Source organism: Leuresthes tenuis, unplaced genomic scaffold (genome assembly GCF_036924035.1).
Source record: "Leuresthes tenuis unplaced genomic scaffold, fLeuTen1.0.hap1 SCAF_8, whole genome shotgun sequence".
NCBI lineage: Eukaryota > Metazoa > Chordata > Actinopteri > Atheriniformes > Atherinopsidae > Leuresthes > Leuresthes tenuis.
The window spans coordinates 9131445-9149290 of record NW_027325362.1 but is presented as its reverse complement, the minus strand read 5'-3'; the positions used below and the strand labels follow the sequence as shown (position 1 = coordinate 9149290).

At 37.9% G+C, this 17846-nt stretch overlaps 1 protein-coding gene across 1 annotated transcript in view; it reads left to right on the top strand.

The window, feature by feature from the left end:
• The window catches only part of arid5b (AT-rich interaction domain 5B), a 75515-nt gene that overhangs the window by 6103 nt on the left and 51566 nt on the right, over positions 1–17846 (top strand). Inside the window, exon 3 of the mRNA XM_072390726.1 lies at positions 3713–3947. Coding sequence (XP_072246827.1) covers positions 3713–3947 — 235 coding nt within the window. The remainder of the gene's footprint in view (positions 1–3712; positions 3948–17846) is intronic.

Sequence of the window (17846 nt, the reverse complement as noted above, 5' to 3'; positions counted from 1 at the left end):
AGCAGAAGTCTGTTTTTTTCCCACTTTGAGTCTATTATGTGCAGTCATAGCATTGAATTCACTCTAATGTTTATGGAGATATCATGCTGCTGCAGTAATAACATGAATTATTGATAGTAGAATGGAGACAGGATGTAACATTTAGCTGTTAATGTGTTACCTTGCATTTGAACTCAACCATAAAGGCAGCAGTTAATGTGTGTATGTGCTTATTGATGTACCCGAGGTAAAATTATCCCAACACATTAAGATATTTAGTGTACAATCTGGAGTGTAAAAAGAGTCACTGAAATGACACCCTACTGCTTGGTATGTGGCTGATGTGGAGTGTCACCTCTTGGCTGTGGGCTTACAGTCCTCTGACCTATATTATCAAGTGGCCCGCTGGCTGTGTGTGCCGCTTTGCTGAACTATCAACTGCCTAACTCAGAATGACAGCACAGTGTGGATGGGCGGCATTTACAGAGAATCAAGGCTCTGAGTTTCGTAAGTGCATCTTTGAAGCCCAAAATTCAAAGAGTGAGTCATAGACCCCTGCAGTGCTGCTGAATACTGCTGAAATGATTATTTTACAGTATGTTTAAAGCAGACATAATTAGTTAATTTCCAAATCCATCAGATAATTCAGCAGAAGTTCATTGAAATTGTTAATGTTTTTTTATTCTGCATTGTTATCTAGTCAGAAATTCAGTCAACACATTTTCCAAGTTGATGTGTTTAAATATCTCGTGTTGACCAACCAGCCAAAACTGTCACTTTTAATTCAAAGAAATGATGATTCAGAGGACACTTCTCTACAGTTCCTGTTTATCAAAGTTGATCATTTGATGTTCTCAGTGTTTGGCTTTGGACTGCTTGGACTTGATATATTTTTGAGTTTTGATAAGCTGTTTGTCCATTTGGAGTCTAGACTTTAAAAACTGAGTCATTTTACAAGCAATAATCATTGGCTGGAGGGCTGTTTCATGTTTTTCTTACAGTAGTGGCAAACCAGGTTGCTGCAATGATGTTATTGTGATAGTTTCTCAATAACTGACTACGCTCGTCTCTTCTCAGAAACTTCTTAATTTTCCAGTATTTGCATATTTCTTAACCAAATATCATGACTTTTGCAAACCACAAACCATTATTCAGCTTCCTGCTCTGGCTCACAGACTTCTTCTGTGAAATTGGCTGGTTAAGAAACAGAAGTAATGAATTGTTGTGAGGCCAAGTTAATAGATGTAGCCTTTTTTTCTGAGCTGCAGCTCACTTCATAGACTGATTATATTTTGGACTGTGTTGACAGCTGCTGAATTGTGCTCACCTGTTGTGTTTTGCTCTGGAGCCAAACAAGTCCCCAAACGGGATCTTTTGACACTCTCACAAGGCAACACATCATTCAGCTGATTAATTTAAAGGGAATGGCTGTTTTTAAGGTTTGATGTTGGTGCGTGTACGCTCTGCTGTGCTATTGAAATCCTTGATGGATCATCGTTTGACTCTCTGTGTACATCAGCAGCAAAACATTCAGAGCATTATTTTAGTTTTGAATGGACTCAGCTGAAGTATTTTGTCTTTCTATGTGCTGTCAACAGATCACATCAAAGTACAGTGGATAATTTTGCAGAGATACAGTGCTATGTGTTTTTTAGCTGCAGGCAGAATGGTATTTACTATTTCTCTGCATTATTCAAATGGCCTGCTTTTGAGAAGGCAGAAACAGCAGTCAGTTTTTCATTGCATGGAAAGCAACCACCCGCCACCACTTGACAGCTGAAGACAGCTCATTATAAGAAGACCAAAAACCCATGTTTGATGTTTTTACTTAGTGAGGGAGGCACAGCTATATAAAGCTATCCCTCACAGGCTTTTCCTTTATAAGGAAGTACTGTCTCCAACTGGCTGGGATTTGATATGCCTTTAGTTTTGAGATGATGTGAGAACCGAATATGAGTAATTGTATAGACAAAGCACTGAGTGGGAATGTTAAATACTGCAAAACATGTGTGTGTTTTTGAAATTTGGTGGCAAAATACCGAAACACATTGAAATAATCAAAACAAGGGAACTGCAAAAAGTAATGGCTAATCCTAACATCTTAATCTTCATAGAAAAGGATTAGCTGCACAGTTGTGCTTTTTAATTTTATAAGATTGTTTGAATGTAGCTTTATTGTGTCCACACCCTCTACTTACACACACATATATATATAACATAATGAGTGTTATTTTAATGCCAGTCATACACAAGCTCTTTAAGGGTAAATGCATACAGCTCAACAGATGTCTGGTAAATTGGAGATAACCAAGGTAAACATCAGAGACCTACTCTGAGGGGTTCTGCTTGTACACATCTGTCCTCCAGATTTCTCTGTTTCAGTAATAGCCATCTTACAGCACAGCACTCCATTCTGTTGGTAACAAGCATTTCAGCCATTAGCCCTTCAAATGGAAACACATTTAACCGTCTCTTCTTCCTTCCCACTCAGCAGGACTTAGAGTTCTTCGAGTATGAGAGTTATAAAAAGGAGCTGAATCAATCCAGGAAAAGAAAAAGGTTAAACCATGCAGTGAAATGAGAGCAAATCTTATTTAGTAAGCCAGCAGAACAAACTGAAGCACAGTACACAAAGTCATACCTCAGTGTCATCCATGCACATCACTACTTCAGTTTTACATTTACACTTTCAGTTTAATGTGGATCACAGCTTTTTTTTTTTTTTGCTGTTTATTCATTAGACTCTTAGTGTAAAAAATTATTTCATCTACTCCTCTACTCTTTGAAGATGTAATCAAAGCTTCTGAGAGTGGCTTGAAAAGCATAAAATCTCAGCATTCATGGTGAATATCGGGAGCCTGACTTCCTAAACGCTAATCAAAAAGTCTAAAACACCTACGTCCTCATTGACATTGATTTAACTCCTGGCATGAATTCAGTTCGGCAATCATCCACATCATCCATATTCATGGTGCTGTAATTTACTTACATTAATGTGTATCCACAGCCGTGATGGTACTGGACGCACATACAGATTTACTTGATAAATGCGGATGATCTGTTCTTTGTCCTTTTTCTGATGATGTCCTGATTTTTCTTTTTTTTATTACCCTTTGACCCTTGTGAGTTTCATGTTAAAATGTACAGTCTTTTACATATTATTGTATACTGTAATACACAGTTAGAAGCATATACTACCATTAAAATGATATGGGCATTTAGCATAATGATTACTTTAGATACTTCTGCTTGTGGACATTGTTCAGACTGTCATATTTATACCTCATTAAGCATCAGTGTACCAACATGTTATTCATGGTATAATAGCCTAATGTTACTTTTATTGACAAAAGTGTTATGTGCAAAAAATAAAAAAAGATAATTAAAGTGCAATCAGCTACGGTCTACACCTTTTAACTCTTACTTAAAAAAATATGTTGTCATAAGCAGCATTATTTTCAAATGGACTGCTGCACTGGTAGTAGAAGGAGTTCCTTGTTTCGTTTTTTTTATAATCTTTTTCAACTACCTTGGTTGTGTAATTATCTCCAGACGGCACTTGTTTACAGTCAACCTAACAAACTTTTAAAGATAGTGCATCAGCGTAATTTATGATGTGTTGTTAGCAATATTATTGATGGATGAGATAATCTCAAGAGTCATCAAACTGTGGTAGGAGTACCTGACCCATTACTCTGTACACATCTTCAGACTCTTCCCTGCTTCTTTTCAGCACGAGGTTATTGCGGTGTCCGAGAAGGTGATCGTGCGACTTGAGGACCTGGTGAAGTGGACGGTACCGGACTTCTCAGGATGGGCCAACGGTCTGAAGGCAGAGCCTCTCAAACCCTCCGTACTCCGGGAGCTGGGGACCAATGGGAGGCGCGAGGCTCTCCACCGCTACAGGGAGAGCACTCTGACCAGCGGACTCAACTTCAAGGATGTCCAGAGGGAGAGGACTCAGCTAGGTGAGCACGAGCAACTTAAATTTTTCTTCACTGCAGTGTTTCCATTATCCCTTGGCTGCTGTGGTGAATGTTTATCTATTTGTGTCATGTTCTCACCATAAATCACCTTATGTTTATAGTACTTTGGTTAGTTTAACAAGTGTTGTCTTGACTGGAATAATTCATCAGTTTGAAACTGGAATTACTCCTGATATAATAAGCTCAGGAACAAGCTAATAGAGGCAGGCTAGCGGTAATGGCAACCTATTTTCCACCATTTTATTATCTTACAGTGTAACAGCTCTGCTTTTTGACTGTGACAAAAAAAGACAACTCTAAAAAATGACATAATTCAACTTGCAGTGTCTTTAACCATTTAATGCCCTGCTCTACCATTTGGCAAGGATCAGTTTTTAGTGACTTAACTGTATCTTTTTAGACACTTGGAGAAGTAAACCCAGATTAGCCATCTCTACCACTTGGTTTTATTTTGTGCCCTTACATTTTCAAATTTTGATACTTCTCAAGCATTTGTTAAAAAAGCATTAGCATTTGTTAAAAAAGCCTATTCCTTTTATTATTTCTGCAAGGAGATGAAATAAAGCAAAAAAAAACTGTTGTTCACAACAGCACATCATGTTGCTCACAACAGCACATACTGTTGCTCTTGTTTCAGTGTGGACATTAATCAGTTCAAGTCATAATTGGCTGTGTAGCTCAGCAGCTTTGTGGATCATTGCTGTATGCGTCTGAATGGTTGTCTAGTGTATTCATCATGTACGCTGTGCCATTAAGTGTCAGTGAATGCTTGATTCTTGAAGGGCTCTCGGGTTCTCAACACAGCTTTACTCATGAATCAGGCCCAACATAAAGCAGGATGTCTCTGCGAATGACTCATCCAATGCAAATATGAAACTCTGGCATTTGAGCCTAATAATCAGAAAGAACATTATGTTCTCTTTGAAGCTGTTTCACACATATTTGCCTCTTTCTCACATGGCTGTGTTGTAATGCCTTATGCTGGTTAAAGTGGTGTAATATAGCATATCAAACAAGCTAAAAATACCATCATAATTACACTACCTCCTGTCAGGTCACAAGTTTGTACCCTGGATAATTAATGCAGAATTTTAGCTTTGTGATCTCCTATTAATTTATTTTTAAAAACCAACTTGTTTCTGAAGCCTACAAGGAAGTGAAACTGCTACATGCTTAAAAATACTCAACTTGTTCTGTAGAAAATGTTGATTTATTGATGACTCTTGTTGTGGTTTGTGCTCTACATCCTTTGCCAAGAGAAGCTCTTGTGTGTTTCTGTGTGTCGTAATGCCCTTGATTACTCGACACTGCATGAATCTCATACGCAAAAAGGACAAGAAGATCAATAATGAATGCTTTGTTGTTATTCCAGTAATCAATATAGCGTGAATGTGCCTGCGGGTGTGTGTGTGTTTGTATGATTGCTTGGTTGCATAAATAGATATGTCAGCTTGCTTCTTGAGTGGTGTTATGTTCCATATCTTGGCTTTCTATAAATGTGCAGTATCGTCCAGATTTTATAGATTTAACTGTTGTCAGTGCAATAACCTGATAATAACGCTATTGTTGCTGAGAGATTGTGTGTGTGAATGCAGTTGGTGTGTGTGTGCGTATGTTGCTAATGAGCAGCGCTGCCGCTAATGACTCCATCAGGCTGTTTCTAAATGCACTTGTCACTCCGATGGGACACTCCGCCAGAGAATCTGCCCACTCAGCAGAACGGGCTTAGACTCTGGCAGGGCACCAGAGGCATGCACACACACTTTGACTCACACACATGCGACACACAGACAATCAGTGGTGTGCACTCACTTATCCATTTGTTTGTTTGTTCACTACATCTTTGGCGTGTGCCAGTTGTTGACAGTAACAATATGAGAGGGGCAGAGAGTTTGGGAGAGAGAGATCACTTATTCATCAAGGCAAATAAATGTTACTGTGTGCAAGGTTTTGCATAGAAATATGAAATATGCCACTGCAATGCTGCTGACTACTGAAATGAAATATTCATACTGCAGCAGCAGCAGATCAGATAGAAAAGTAGCCTTAAAGCATCTTGTAGCTGAATGTCTGTAATTCTCTGTAATATGTTGGCTCATTCACTAAACTGATTTTTATGATACAGCTATACTCCCTCTGTCTTTTCTCTTTCTGAATTGTTTTAGCCTGAAGCGGCTGCCTGGTGTATTACTTGAATGATGTATTTGCTGATTGTTATTCTCGGGCTGATGTGTAGCTATGTCAGAAGAATTGGATTGTTCCCCATAACAGGATACTGCAGCAGTACCACAAGCCGCACAGAAAACCATTGTGAGCTAAAGAGCAATAAAGTGTGCCATTGTTATTGAGGGAAACAGTGTCTGTGTCTTTTCCAAGTCTGTGTTCTAACTTTTCCTGGCATGCTGCCAATGTGAATGAAGTGCCCTCTTATGTATTTGTGTCTCACAGGCAACGTGTTAAAAATGCAAGCCAAATGTGTCTCAAACAGCAGGATGACAGTTACTTTTTTTATTGATCTGTAGTACATGGGGCATAATGATTTGGTAAGTGAACAAAGCTCTACTGTATTCTGACCTCAGAAATGCATGTCCGCATAAAGTGATTAATTAGAAACAAGTGACCTTCGCTGCAGTGCTGCACCATTTGCAGCTCTCTAAAACCTTTGAGGCAGAGAGATGATTGGTGCCATAATTCAAATTGCAGCCTAGCCAGGCTGTGTGGTGGTGTTTTAGTGGCCTACCTGGGACAACAGGGTTTTTTCTTTGAGCTCTTTTGAGTCGTGTATTTGTTTAAGTGAAACACCTTTTTGACACATTTAATGTATTTTCTTATAAATAAATAAATAAATGGCTTTTCTGACCTTGGAAAATGCACTACCTCATGCTAAATACTAAATGTGATGCTACTGCTGCTTGTTTGCTTTGCCCAAAGTAAGAAATCTTCAAATAAACAACCTTCCCAAACTGGTATTGCCATGTTTTACAATGCAATACTATTGTCAATAGTCTTGCATATTTTCTAGCAAATATTCAAGTACTAGACTCTCTATGATAGACACTATGATGCACAAATATCACAAATGACATTTAATTATATTATAACACAATTTAATTGAATACATTGCATAAGTGTTTGATAAATTCCTAGGCAAGAATTCAAAGATAATTCACTCCTATGAGTGCATTAAGGATGATGTATTGTATTTTGCACTCCTTACGTAATCTGTAATGTAATTCACTTAATCAGGTAATGCAAACTGTCCACTCAGTTTATCTTGTACTGTAGTGAGCTTTAGAGCTTCTTTTTACAGTTCAATCCACCAGGGATAGCTTGCCAGTGAAGTTTACATTCTGCCCCCCCTCCTCTATCTCTCCCCAGAGGACTGGCCTGATTCTTTTTTTTCATTGCTGCCTGCTGAAATTGGTTTCTGGTCATATACTTCGAGGCTGAGCGTTTGAGAGCTGTATCTGCTAATACAGTTTGTTGGCTTGTGCCCGGAGAAACAGAGAGCTATAGAAGGAAAATGTAAAAAAAAAAAAGAAAAAAAAATGAAGAGTTTTTTTTTTGGTCCTACCTTTCTTATATTCAAGCCTTCAGTGTGGAGTCCAGTGAGCCGATTGTAAGTTGAGATGATGTGGACGGATTAAACAAGGTCACATCTATTGACTCCTGTGTTCAAAGACTCTAGATGGTGTTCATGACTCCTGCCCTCACCTTTGGTATCTTTTGTAGCTCGTTCATCCCTCAACGCTGTGAGAATCAGGGCTCTATGAAAAAACAGGGAGACCATGTAGTATCCAAGCAGGAAGTATTCACCCTATCCTTGTCTTTGTAAAGTAATTCAAGCTAGAAGAAAAAGTAAATATGGTTTATCTGCTGTAATTCTTGAATCTGACACACTGAATTTATACTGTGCGTCATACAAAGGTTTAGGGCGTATGAAAGATATTTTTTTTCATTTTCAGAGAACATCTACATTTTTATGACACATAATGGAAACGAGAGTGAGTTATTATTCAAGGAAATGCAAGTTCTTTCTGTATGAAAAGCTTTAGTGTGCTACGTCCTACATTTCCCATCTGGCGTCTCTAATTCAAATGTTCTAATTCAAATTCTGCTTATTAGAATTAAATCAAAGTGTACCTTGTTTTAATTTATATATTTATAATGAATTACTTCATAATGCTTTCCCCATTAATCCTGATAAAAACTGACTTTCATTTGAACTCATGTTATTTTTTTCAGGTCAAATGCTTTTTCTCATCATTATATTGGGAGCAATTTAGTGTACATTGTCTTGCTCAAGTGCAGTTGATTATTTGATTTAGAGAAACCAGAAATCAACTCTATGACAAATTGTTAACTTTCACGATCAACTTCTCTGTTAGTAGCAGTTTAAAATCCATGTCGCGGTTCCAAATCTCTAACTAATTATGTACAGGATGTATGACTCAGGCTCTCCCAGTTAGACAAAAGATCCAGTTTTTTTCTTTAAAAGTTTACTTGAAGCTAATATGAGCATTCCACAGCGGGATTTAATTTGATTCAGTGGTTATCCTCCAGTCTTTTTCATCTTTTAGTAGACAAGTATTTGCATTCCCTTCTCTGTTGTGTTGCTGCTCTGGATGGACAGGAACACAAGGATTACATTTATTGTTAAAAAGTCTTTCCTGTGTTCCACAGCCCATACTTTTTTTCCTCTCAGAACGTTCTGCAGCTGTCATTACAAAGGACACACAATGGCATAGTCCTTTATCATAACATAAACCCTCTCGCGCCTCTAATTTGTACTTGTCCCTGCATGTTGAATAAATAACAATAATTTTAAACTGAAATGAATACATGTGTTGTGTGAAATCTTAGAAAGGAAAAGGAAAAGACATGCAATTTGGCAACTCAAACTTGTTTAAAGCGCAAGATGTATGCTGAACATTTTGAGTCAGAATGGATAGAAATGAATGCTCGCTGTTACACTGCAAAATTCAGTCAGATGCAGTTAGACATCCTAGTAACTGGGCATACTAAAACGTTTTTTGTTTTGGCGAATTTACATTCACTTAAAAAAGAAAGTACACCCTCTTTCAATTCTATAGTTTTATGTATCATGACATTTTCAAATATTCAACTGGTCGTTACCAGGTTTTAAAATTAGATAGATACAACAGCTGAACAGTACATGACATAATACACAGTGTCTTTATTTGTTTAACAAAAATGAAACCAAATTGCGTGACAAGTGGTGTGTGACAATCTAAGTTCACGCCTACAGCTTCCATAGAAATGAAGTGGGTAAGTAGGAGCCAGGTGCTGCTAATCAAATGCACTTGATTAACTGATCATCAGTCAATGTGAGCACCTCTATAAAAGCAAGATTTTTACAGTTTGCTAGTCACACAATGTGTTAACACAACAATCTACATTGGACAGACAAGACCAAAGTGGAGATAGCTGGTTATAATGCACAGCACCACAAAAAACAACAATGACAAACACAGCTTATCAGCACGAACACCTTTAAGTTTCAACCATGGTGGTGGAAGGGATATTATTTGGGTTTGTTTGCCAGCCACAGGACCTGGGCAGCTTGCAGTCATTGAGCTGACTGTGAACTCTTCTGTATACCAAAATTTTCTAGAGTCAGATGTGAGGCCATTTGTCCGACAGCTAAAGTTTGGCTGAAAGTGGGTCGTGAAACAGGACAATGATCTCAAACGCAAATCTCAAGTCGAAGTCAGTCAAATTTATTTATGAAGCACATTTGAAAAACAACTGTCTGTTTACCAAAGTTCTGCGCGTGAAAAGGCGACTCAGATCTACTACAGAATGTCTGAAAAAGAAAAGGATCAAGGTTCTGCAATGGTCCAGTCAAAGTCCTGACCCCAGCCTGGTTAAAATGTTGTGGTGGGACATTAAGAAAGTGTGCAGAAATGAATGCCTGTAATCCCCAATGAATTGAAACAACAATGCAAAGAAAATTGGACCAAAATGTCTCTGCAATGTGATAGACTGATAATAATATACTGAAAATGATATAAGCTATTGGTGCTAAAGGTCATATGTCACATGTTGCTTTTCATCTAAGGTTGTGTTTACCTAATTTTAAGGCCTAGCAAGAAACACATTATTGTTTTATTATGTCTTGATACGTAAAACCTTAGAGTTAAAAGAGTGTGTACTTTCTTTTTTCACATGACTGTAACAGTACGGTGGCATAACGCAATGCAACATCTCATCTTCATTGCATCATGGGGCAGTAGTTTACATTACCAGGATTCTAAGCCCAAACACTGAACATACACATTGTTTAACTTAGTTAATTTTGCCAATGATATTGATTGAGCTTGAAGGCACAAAAGAGCAGTGAAGCCTAGTAGCTGCATCTCAAGATTCTTTGCAGCCTTTGCTCGGTCAGGGATAAATACACTGTATTTCCCACTGATGCAGCATCTGATCTGTATGCCAGGCTTGGCACATAAACTAGCGCTGATATCCTGACAATATTTCAGTCGGAACATTTCAATTTGATGTGGAGGGGAGATTCTGTCCTTTCTCAGAGACTGTTCGGAGCATCACAGAATGTTTATGTGGGTAGGACGCTGTGATAAGAAGACAGACTGATGCTGTCTTCTCATGGCTGATTTGTCCTGGTGACAATACAGAACAATATTTGGCACTTTGAGTCACTATCACTCATGAAGATGTTGTATGTTTAGATTGGAATGTGAGTAGTAAGTAAGCAGTTTCCCGGAAAAGATAAAGACAACAGACATTGCAGTTATAAGAGTAATGGTGTTGTATGTTGTGACTCTGTTAGAGGAGCAATGCTTTGCTTTCGTGAGACACACTGCCACTGTACTCCTCCATGCAGAGTATGTGGCAGATTGTGTTTGCTTTCCACCCCTCAAACATATTTGTTTCCCCTTCTGCTTTCTCTGCAGAACTAAATCTAAAAACTGTCCAAAATCCCCTTTGAAGTCATTTAATGGAGTGTTTGTATTGATTATGTGCCTCTCTCACCCCTCCCCTCTTCTCTGGTATTTTCCCCCCTGTTTTTTGGGGGGTTTATGGCAGTATCTTCTTCATTATGCTCAGACCTGTAGGAGAAAGAATCACAAGCTGTTTTTCCTCACTGATGCGCTCATATCATTAATTCCCTTCTGACTGTGGCCTGGCCGGAAGCCAGAGAATTCTAAATCTGTAAGCAGTAAATTGTGTGCTGCGGAGGAAAAATCTATTAGATGTTTGAGCATGCCTCGCATTTGAATGGGAGACAGAGAGAGAAGGGCACACTGAAAGAGAGACCACCCATATCTTGTTATGTTGGACATTGTAATCAAATTTGGCTTTTTGGATAACTGTACTCATCAATAATTTGTGTTTTATTTCTGGAATGTCACATAATGTGTTTTTTGGGCTGCGCGACGGGAGAGGCAGAAGGCTGGTGGATGGTTAAACAATGAGTATGGCCTCAGAGGAAATGAAGAGCTCCGTCTCTCCATTAGGGAGGTCTGAAACAACAGTTGTGTCACTCTTCTCTCCATTAGTCAGGTCTGAAGCAACAGAGATGCTATTGATGTGACCTCTGCCAGGCATCTTAAATAGGCAGACAGGGAGTGAGGTGCTTTCATAATACCCTTGCTCGTCAGCGTTTGAGACAAATTCTCTGATAGATTTATATTGTATTTTTTTAATGATCCTCTAGTTATTAAAAGCAGCAGAATCACATGGATCATGAGGTTTTATTTGAAAGTGTGTTTTGACTGAGAGACATTTGCTTTCTTTTCGTTAACAAACTGCTTGTCTGTTCCTGTTACTCTGACTCATACTTAAGTGTTACCCAACCACAAGGCATTTTTTTGAGATTTCCATGTTAGAAAATTTGGCTCATCTAAAGTATTACGGCAGCAACTGTGCAGAGTTTTTGTACACTTCCCCGATATGATTCTTTTTGCATGGCAGCTCTGCACTTGGCTTTCACATAGATAGACATGGATAATTCTGCGCTGCTCAGTAAGCACTCAAGACATCACAGATTGTACAGTTAATAGCTCTGCATATTTTATTAGCATGCCAGTCCATCTGCTTTATGAATGCATTTAAAACTGTCCCTCTCTGGACACCCTGTTGTGCCTATTAACACCGTGAAACCCAAGCAGTGATTTTCTTTCCTTTTTAAACAGCCTCCGATCGAGTAAATTACATTTTATTGTAATTTTTCAATTGTTGCTTTTGGGAAAACATTGTGAAATTATAAAAGCAGGACTTGGCACTTGCAAATATCACCATTTTCATTAACAAGGTTGACAACGTAGTTATGGATTAATTTTGTTGGAATAAGTAAATAGAAAAATAACTATTGATGAAGACCTTATTGATACAGCACACTGTAAAATGTATTTAAATTTGCAGTCGATTCTCAGTCTTACTTTATTTATTACAGTATTACCCAGAACACTTAGCTGCTTCATAATTAGGATTTATAAAATGTAGGATGATGACAATTCAAGGTTCCAAATTGATACCATTACTAAGTTTATCCTGAAAAATTTATTATATTTCGTATTATGTGAAACTGCCACTAAAATTATATTCACACTGGTAAATTGGATGTTTGTTCTGAGGGAAGCTTTGGACTCAAAAGCAGAAATAATCTGCTGAGCAAACTTGTTTTCTGGAAATCATTTACCACAACACTGGCCTCATTCCACAGGGTAATAAAAAGCTTTTTATTAGTGCATAAAGTTAAGCAATTTTAATGATGACAGTGAATTGGAAATGCATTAGTTTGCTCAATGCTACGCTACATAGTGGAGTATAGTGATTAATCCGTTTTAAATGTGTTACTTCACACATTTTTCTCTTATTTTTTTTCATTTGTGTGGGTTTATGAAAAGACTACATGTAAAAGAAGCATATCTTTGTGTGCCTTTCTAAATAAAGTGTAGGTACGGTAAAAATGTGTTATATAAACCAAAGTACAGCAATATACTGTTAAAATACACTACTGGCATCTGTAACGTCAACATTTTGCTGCAAATGTAATCTGTGCTCTAATTCATTTCTGAACAATAAAATGGGGAGATGTTCGAACTTTTTTGATCTTTTTAAAACTGGAAATGTATTACATCATTCCTCTACAACTCCTCCATATTTAATTATTGAACTTTGCTTGAACATCATAATAATTTCTGATGGCTGAGCAGTCTGTACTTTGGTCTATGCTATCCTTATCTTCGAGTCTGAAACTGAAACCAGCACTTTTTTGCTTTCAGTTTGTTTATACTTTCCACTTTATTAGGAACACTTGTGAAATCTAATGCAATCCAACATCTTAGCCAAGAGTTCTTTCACAAAGCTGCCACATGCTCTGTTTTTGCTGATGTAGTCAAACAGGTTATAAATTCTACTTTATGTTTATTATTGAGGTCATAGTGGGTGGTGGTGTACTGGACAGTGTTACATTTAAGTGTTCCTCATAGCTTTCTACCCTATTACCATGCATGAGGAGGAATGCAGAATGATATAAAACAAACTATATTTAATCATTTGCATTATCTTTCAATAAAGTTTTCTGTCTCTTAATGTTTGTACAGAAAAGAAAAAAATACTGAAAGTCTACTACTTGCTTGGAAGATTGTTGAAATTGGTCCAAAAAAGAGAGGTGGGAGGTTGTTGTTACAGTATTTATATTTTCTCAGCAAATATGTCCCAATGATTGAGTTTAGAGTATGAAGTGTTGGGAAAAGTGGAGGGTTTGTGTATATTTAGTCAAGAATAGGTACTGCTAGACAAGTTTAACCAGATGTTGTATTTCACAACTGTGTGCCAACTCGAAAGTCAAATCAACAACAAGGGGACAAAGCACAGATTAAAAGAAGCAGTTAAGGTATTTAAACCCCAACAAATGTGACTTAATACATCTGCTCCAGTTCAGCTTAGACAAAAGATGTTCAATTTGTAAATTATTACCAGCCTCAACAGTAAAATGATACTAAAATATTGTCACACGTGGGCTAAGTATGTTTATTATTTAACTATTATTCAACTGACATTTTCAGCCCACGACTTTCAGCTCAAATTGAGTGTTTTTACATTGCCTCACTGGTACTTTAACATGATTTGTACTTGAATGAATTCTTCCACCACTTGATATTATCAGTACAGGTTCTGCTGTTTCTGATAAAGGCACATGGACATGATTCAGATTATTGCATTATATCTTGGACAAGTAAGTGGACTTGAATTTGATTTGATACTGATGTCAGCAGTAAAAACATGTCCTTCATGACTGCTGCCCTGTTGTTGTTGCTGCCAGTGCAGTTTATGCTGATGTTCAAACCTAAACACACATTTTATCAATTTAGCGAGTTTCCAGTTTTATGTGAACATAAATTATTTAGTTAGATCTTTTGAAACATCCACAGATTTGAAACTTGGCTGTAGATCAACACTGAACTGTACGTGTTCACAACAATCTCTTATATTTGCGTGTGTGAACATATAAAAAATTGTATTCAGTGTTTATAAAACACCTTCAGTCAGATCTGTGCCAAGATAAAAAAAAAGCTTTTGACGCTGATTGCAGATCAGCTTCTCCACATACACGTAATATCTTTCATAATTTGCAAGACAGAACAGAGCACAGACACAGAGCCAGGCAGCAGAATATATACAGTAGTAATAAACAGTGCACTTTTAGCCTCGTAGGAATAACAGAGCTCATTTCGCAGCCTAGAGGTAATGCATTTTTCCCACATTGAAAGGTAATTACAATGAAGGCTTTGATAGATTCCAGACCTTTGGTGGGAGCTGGACGTGTGTGCCTGGTCACACATACCTTCTTATGAACATAACTGCTCCTAATGCTTTTATTAAACTAAAGACCTAGAAATGACGTAATTTGTATTTATAAAGTATCCTGGTGCAGATGGTGTAATATATTTTGGTTTCTTTGATCTATTGACTGCCAGACGAGTTGGACGGAGGGCCCTCGCTGCAAACAATAGATCATTGATGCTCCTCTGTACTCTCCCTCAACCTGTCACTCTGTTTCCTTGTTATGTGGTGGCCCGAAGAGCACTTGGCAAAATGAGAGGCATTCAGCCAGTCTTGTTTTTCCCCTGATTTTCCTGTCAACCATAACTCAGGATAAGCTGTTGTTTCATTCAGTATGTCAGAGTGTAATATTTAAAGTTAACAATGGCCTAGACATAGAATCACTACAGCATGTTCCAGTGTAGATACTATTTTAATTCATCTTGCTAAATTTAATTGTTCATTGTGAAAGAACAGCTGTGTTTGATTATATGTGGAGCAAATTGTGACTTATGACACACCCACGTTGCAAGTTATTGCAAAGTCTGACAATTTCTGAAATATTTACCAAACTGTTCCCTTGATTCATGTTTTCATTTCATGTCAATGCCATCCTGTTATTGAACTCAATGTACTACAATTTTACAACATAGATAAAGAAAAAGGAGAGAGAACAAATTTAAAATAAAAAAACAAAAAAGTATCTGTCACCTTTGACTCATTGGATGTTTCATTTTACCCTGTTACTCAAAAAGCACTGTCACAGACAGAAATAAGAAGTATTGTGGCATGAATGGCCCGTGCACATGAACTTGTTATCGCAGCTAGTAGATATTTTCCACTGAAGTTCTTATCTTTCCCATGCAATGTGACACAAGCAGTTACAAACACTGTATGTGCTGCATTACAGTGATTACAGCTCTGTTAGCAAAGCGGTGGATGGAGGTTTGCCACATCAGAGGTCATGTTCTGTAATCTGAAATGAATGAGTTTAAAGCCAAGCTGGCGGCAGTTTATCAGAAATTACCTGCTTGTTTAGTATGATGCTTGAAAAAGGCAGCAGTCTTGTGGAAACTGTTTGTGCTATACCAAGCTTGGCGACTTCAAACAGAGATCATTACTGCATGTGGAGGGAAAACAATTGTTAGTGCTTGTTTTCTTTTTTTTTTTGCAGTGCTGTTAGAATGTGTAATCACAACTAATTGCATTGAAAGTGTGCAAGAGAAAAATCCTACAGATTGCATTTCTGAGGTTTGCTTTTTGTGTCTTCAACACACAAACAAGGAGTCTGAACAGATGGCACTGGTTTTAATGACATATTGCTATCTGTAAAGTCTCCCTCTAAGCCACAGACTATAATGTCTCCCTTTTGGAAGCGCTCTACTCTAGTTGTTATCATCTGCTGCTAATGTCACCCCTTTCTTTGCTACATTGTCAAAAATCCTCTAGCTAAATAGATGCAAAGTAAATTGAGTATTGTGCTGCATGTAGTTATTCAAAAGGCTTGCAGTTGGCTTAACTGTATAGCCTGTTTATTTAAAGCCTTCCTCCTCCATACAGATCTGATAATGGAGAGATGGAGAGATAGAGAGAGAGAAAGAGAAGTTTTTATATAATGACAGGAATTCACAATGGAGCCATGCCAAATGACAACAACACCCCCTCCACCCCCTAGATCTAAAAAAAAAAAATACACCCTCCTCTTTTTTTTCTTTCTCATTACAGATTTACCATTGGGATACATGCCTGTTCTAAATAGCCTCCAGAAATATGCCTTTGTCCCTCTCCTGCTCTTTTTCTTTTTCCTTCATTCTTATACTGAAAACATATTAAATCATGTTTCTTATTACACAGTATTAGCCTTGAGAAATAAGTCTGAGTTGATAATGAGGGACCCTTCTTTGAGGAAATACACACGGCAACTTTGATCTAGAATGGCATGTAATTCCTTGCCTGACCCAATTCCCAATCTCCAGATAAGATGTTTTTTTTTTCCCTCTCCCTCTTGTGCTCTAACCTTCTAGCAGAACTCACTCAAATGGGTACTTGTCCTATAAAAGATGCATTTAAAGTCAAACATGTCATCCATTTCACTCTGCAGCAGAAGGATATGTGAGGTTGAAAATGCTGTCTATTACAGGCTGAGCCAAAGAAACTCTATATATTCATCTTTCTCTCTGTCACTGACAACATCTGAGATCCCCGATCACAGCTGCTCAATCGAGTTTGTGTTGGACAGAGCTGCGTGACAAATGAGAGTGGCCGTCATAGCAGATAGAGTATCATCACCTGGGTGCAACAGCTTTTAAGCTCGTTTTAAGAGAAGGAAAGAGACACGGAGAGGTTTTTCACTTGTTTGTGTAATCTAAAGGGAGCTGTATTTCTGCAACCAAAGATAGATGATTAAATTTGCTCCCTGTGGTATTTGCACATTTTGGGTTCTTGCAGAGCAGCTTTTTTTTCTTTTACGCTCAGAATTGACTGCGCTATAAGTGGATTGACCCCCAAAACCCAGCAGCAGTCTTTCATTAGTCAGGATGCAGCTAGGGAACAGACACCGAGCTGTGTTTAGGGCCAATCCGTCAACGCACAAAAGGGGCTCAACATGGCACAAACTTGTCCTCACGTTAAGTGACAATGTGCCTTTGAACACTGTAGTAAACACAGCTTCAAGTTAACTTCCTTGTAATAGTTCTGAGCAGCCAAAGCGACAAATAATTTTATCTCAAGCACAAAAGAAGCTCTTTGGAGTTTGCTGAAAGCAAATTTTTCATGTAGCAAACCTTTGTTTTTTGATAGTCAAAAGAACCATTTTAGGCATTTGACAGGGAGCCTCTCTGAATAATTCCTTCATGTATTACAGGACATATTAAATGCAAACTTTTCAATCTGGCAATCAATAAGGCAGGCAGCTTTTCCTGGCCCCATGCCAGAGATATTAGGACTGCAAGCAATGGTTGCTAGGGAGCTGAGCTCGCTCAGGGGAAAGAATGTTTAATGTAATAGAATCACATAAATCAACTATGGGAAAGTGCTTGTGTTGTTTTTTCTCTTCTCTTCTCTTTT